General features: G+C 49.3%; 1 protein-coding gene across 4 annotated transcripts; it reads right to left on the bottom strand.

The window, feature by feature from the left end:
• Window positions 1-316: 316 nt before the first annotated feature.
• Window positions 317-4,394, bottom strand: lipt2 (lipoyl(octanoyl) transferase 2). Of its 4 annotated transcripts, none has more exons than XM_061783042.1 (4): window positions 4,237-4,394; window positions 3,195-3,511; window positions 1,791-1,917; window positions 317-609 (listed from the first exon to the last, which is right to left on the bottom strand). In XM_061783042.1, the coding sequence occupies exons 2-4, from the start codon at window positions 3,507-3,509 to the stop codon at window positions 377-379; spliced, it is 675 nt and encodes a 224-aa protein (XP_061639026.1). In that variant the 5' UTR covers window positions 3,510-3,511; window positions 4,237-4,394; the 3' UTR covers window positions 317-376. The 4 variants fall into 4 exon arrangements, with proteins under 4 accessions (XP_061639026.1, XP_061639023.1, XP_061639025.1 ...); XM_061783039.1 differs by lacking the exon at window positions 4,237-4,394 and adding an exon at window positions 4,031-4,230; XM_061783041.1 differs by lacking the exon at window positions 4,237-4,394 and adding an exon at window positions 3,914-4,055.
• Between the last annotated feature and the right edge of the window lie 366 nt (window positions 4,395-4,760).

The following is a 4,760-nucleotide window of genomic DNA, read 5'->3' as shown; positions in this document are numbered from 1 at the left end:
GAGAACCTGGGCACCCTGCTGACCTCTGCTGGACAAACTGTGTTCGTGCGACCATGCCAAAGTCTGCCTCACACTTGCAATCTGGTCTCTGCTCAAGTGGCCTCAAGCTTCCTCGCACGCCGGAAAGACCCGACTGACGACCTCGCCGGCCTGCCAAAGTCATCTCGGTCTCTGGGTTTTTCTGTCGACACCGGCGCTTTCTGCTATTCTTCAACTTGATCAAATGGGAAAAACTGTGAATAAGGAGAAGCACTTGGGAAAAACAACGAATGCCTTCAATTCATGCGGTCTCGAATGGACGGACGGAGAAAGGGAGCAGCGTTTTTCAAAGTTTTAATGAAACAATCCAATAGCACAATTCGACGCGAAAGGTCTTTCACGAACGGACGGCGCCCGCGTCCGCCAGCCGACAGCGGAAGACGTCGGCGAAGGCGCGCAGCACGTGCGGGACGGCCTCGTCCACGCCGACGTCCCGGCGTAGCTCGACGCTCAGCGACGTCACGCCCTTGCCCTCCACGCCGCACGGGACGATGTGGCGGAACCAGGCCAGATCCGTGTTGCAGTTGAGGGCCAAACCGTGCGACGTCACGTAGCGCGAGCAGCGGACGCCTGCCGCGGGAAACGGGAAGTCAGCGATGAAATCGAAATCCCGTCCGTCCTCGCGTTGGCCATCATTCACTCACGACAAAAGGGATTTTCAGAACAATCCAGGAGGGCCACGATATAAAAATGCCTTTGTGGCGATTAGGCAGCGTAGAGTAGCCAAATATTGGACCGCTGTTACTTTCCAATCATGTGACTCGAGTCAAAGTCCAAAGTAGTCCTCCAAATAATTACTTACTGAGGAGTAACTAGTGATTTATTTTTTAAATCAGAGTATGAACGTCACATGAAATGAAAATAACTCAATCAAATATGAATGCACATTCAGATATTAGTGAACAATATCACTTCAAGTGAAACATAATGAAATCTGTATCAAATAAAATCTTTGTAAAATAACCAATGAAGGCAAATTCAGCTCCAAGAAATGCCCTTATACGATATTGTTTTTACTCACCATGCAGATGACAAAAACAAGAACAAGGCTGCAGTGGATATCAAAAGTCTACACACCCCTGTTCAAATGCCAGCTTTTTGTGTTGGAAGAGAATTTGGACCAAGATCAATCATTTTCAAACTTCTTCCACCATTTATGTGACCTAGAATTTGTACAACTCAACTGATTTATTTCCGTCCCTTTTTGAGAGGGCAGGTGAAAAGAAACAAGCGGGGGAAAAAAAAACCCTTGAATGTGATGGACGTCAACTTGCTGCCTTCGTGGCCAGGTCACCGTTGCAAAAGAGATGTTTTGTTTGAACTGCTCTTTTACGTGCTTCAATCAAGTTCAACTCAAATGAAAATACATCTGGTTGCACGAGAACGCGCTCCCTCTTCCAAGTGGCACGCGGCTGTGTTCGCAAGTAACAGATCACGTGCAAACACAAAAAACAACAACACGTGCGTAGGGCCTTACAGAAAAATGATTTGCTTCCGCTGCCGGTAAAATGACTCAATGAAGAAGCGGTTAGCTGCGCAGAGTTATTGATAAAGTGTGTGTGTGTGTGAAAACTAAGAAACCCAACCGTTGGTGAGGTCTGAAGACTTCTCACCTTTTTGTCACTGGTTTCATTGTAGTTTTAAATGTTTCAAATGTCCTCGTGTTATCGGTGAGCGCTTGAGCGAAAACTCGTACTCGTATCGGTCTGGAAAAAAAGTGGGACGGCACAAGGGTAGTGTGGCGGTCGTACCGATGGCGCAAATCTTGTTGTCGCCGACCCAAACGCCGGTGTGGGGCGACGTGGACGCCTCCACGCGGAAGCTTCGGCACGCCGCCACGACCGTCCGCTCCAGCTGCGACACGTACCAGCGGACGCTCTGAACGACAACGACAAGATTTCAACGCGTCAAATGATGATCCAATTTTGGCATTACATTAGCGCACTAGGAAAGTCCTGGTCGCAGTTTTATGAGGTGACAGATTTCAATTAGCGGCCGGCGCATTTTCCCTCCGGAAAAAAAGCAGTTGCCAAAACGCTTGTCAGTTCAAAACGGCTTACTTTCATCGTCGCGATCCCTCGCCCGAAAAATGCGTACTCCACGCTGCCTGGCGACCTCTTGTCTACTAGCAGCTAGTTAGCTTAGCTCAGTCTCGTCAGTCATCTGCCACGACGCGTTGGACGAATGTTGCGGAACTCGATCCAATTTTTCTGCCGTGAACATTCGCGCGGCTTCTCCTCACGAGACGCTTCGTTCCGCGCAGATTCTTGTCTCAGCGGCGACGGCTCCACGGTACGTTACCGATGACATCGGGTACCGTACAACTGCGCGTCCGCAATAATAAATAAAGGAGAACACGGCCGAATGAGGCGGCACGGTGGGCGACTGGTTAGAGCGTCAGCCTCACAGTTCCGAGGACCCGGGTTCAATCCCCGGCCCCGCCTGTGTGGAGTTTGCATGTTCTCCCCGTGCCTGCGTGGCTTTTCTCCGGGCACTCCGGTTTCCTCCCACATCCCAAAAACATGCATGAATTGGAGACTCTATAATGCCCGTAGGTGTTAATGTGAGTGCCAATGGTTGTTTGTTTCTATGCGCCCTGCGATTGGCTGGCAACCAGTTCAGGGTGTACCCCGCCTCCTGCCCGATGATAGCCGGCCGGGATAGGCGACCCTAGTGAGGAGAAGCGGCTCAGAAAACGGATGGATGGATGGATGGACGGCCGAATGACTTCATCGATTCCGGTTCCTGCCAAGAACAAGATTCGCGAGTTTGTTCGTTTCCAATTGAATGCGAACATTTGAATTCGATATTCGTTTTTCATTGGAATTGGCAAATTGAGTCGAATAGCGACGACATTCTTCCTTGCATGAGTCTTTACCATTGTTAACGGAATATGAAAATGACCCTAATATATCGGTTACGTATTGACGCCAATTTAGCGTTGAAATGCTGTCATCGGATTGAGCCGTAACAATAACACTAATAATAATAATAATAATAATAATTGCGGCCCAGTCGGTAGAGCGGGTCGTCCGCTGACCAAAGGGTCGGCAGTTTGAATCCCTCACCTGCTTAAACAATGTAAATTACATTAAGCTCAAAACGATGACGATAACAATATCGTGTCCGCTGAATTGCGACGGAAGCGATCGTACCTTCTTGAAGGAGGCGAGGTGCAGGACCGGGTAGCACACCAGCTGTCCGGGCCCGTGGAAGGTGATGAGGCCGCCTCGGTCGGCGCGGTGGACCTGGGCCCCCAGCAGACGCAGGCGCTCCAGCTCGGCGGGGGGCCGCTCCTTCTGCCGGATGCCCGTGGTGTAGACGGGCGGGTGCTGGCACAGCAGCAGCGCGTGGGCCGCGCCCGCCTGGCAGCGCTTCACGTACGCCTGCTGGACACGCAGAGCTTGCCGGTAAGACAGCAGGCCCAGGCGGACCACCTCCACCGGCGGAAGGGACCCCTGAATCCGCATCGCTGGAAAACAACAGCGGCGACGCAAAAGCCAAAGGTGAGCTGCGGGACGTGCTGCCGTGAACACCCGCTGGATCCTTTTCTTCACGGCGCCTTCGAAAAACATGCCAAGTAATACAGATAGCAAATACAGTACGATCCCTCAATAAGGGTTGGCTTGAAATACCGAATGCTTCATCATTATCATCCTTTTTTTTTGTGGAGTCGAAAGTGCCTCATTGCTGATGTGCGCTTTGAATTCCCGCTCCAGAAAGGAGCCCACTGGAAGGCGATCCAAAAAAGCTGGGCTTTATCTCCAGGCTGCAAATTGCGCACCGAACACTCACTGCAGGGACCGGCCGAGCCAGGCCGTTTTTATCTAAGATTGGTCTGTTCACTTAGCAACAATCGTATATTTATACATACCTTTTGACAAAATGTAAGCACTTATTTTCGCATTACCGATAAAGGGAAAAAAAAGGTTGTACTTCTATTAGTCCTGTGGGGAAAACAGTTCTGGCTTTTCTTCCGAACTAAACTCACAAGGTTGCACATGATTCCCTTCAAGTGTGATTGAGTCGTTTGGAGAACAGAAACGGCAAAAACAACACTGCCCCCTGTTGGCCAACAAGCAAGCGCGACGGCTCCTCCGACCGTCCACTTTAGTGACGTAACAATACGCGAGCAACATTTAATCCTTTTAACGGTATCGTATTGTAGACGTCAAGTGTCTAATGGAATGTTTCGACCTGCAACTTCTCGGACAGCTTCACCAGGCCGCCATCTTCCCCTTTCTTCTTCGTTGCGCCTCTTTCTTCTTCTGTGGATTTGTTGAAGACGCCGAAAGGTGCACAGGCGCCACCGCGTGGCTTGTAAACAGCGCAGCGGGTTATCTTGTGGCACCTCTTTTTTCTAGTCTGTGTCATTATTTGGAAAAATGTTGGCTACATGACTTATAAAAATATAAAACGACAGAGATTTTACAAAACGTTATCGATTGGATTAAGATTCTTTTCAAGAAGAATTGTTTACTAAAATACAACATCTGCGTGGTAATCAAGTTTCTAAATGTGTCAGGAAATAGACGCATCACTTCCGGTTAAAAAAGAAAAAAGTTCCAAGTTTTTCACCATCACCACCAACATGGAGCCAGCAAGTACAAACTACAAACTACAAATGACGTCACCGGTGACACGCTTGGATTTGTGTGTTGCCGTTGCAGCTAAAGAATTCTGTGAGCTGAACTAGCTTTGTTTCTTGCTATTCTACTTTG

The sequence above is a fragment of the Phyllopteryx taeniolatus genome, chromosome 8 (assembly GCF_024500385.1).
Source record: "Phyllopteryx taeniolatus isolate TA_2022b chromosome 8, UOR_Ptae_1.2, whole genome shotgun sequence".
NCBI classification, from domain to species: domain Eukaryota; kingdom Metazoa; phylum Chordata; class Actinopteri; order Syngnathiformes; family Syngnathidae; genus Phyllopteryx; species Phyllopteryx taeniolatus.
The sequence above is the reverse complement of the archived record's forward strand: the minus strand, read 5'-3'. Positions and strand labels throughout refer to the sequence as shown.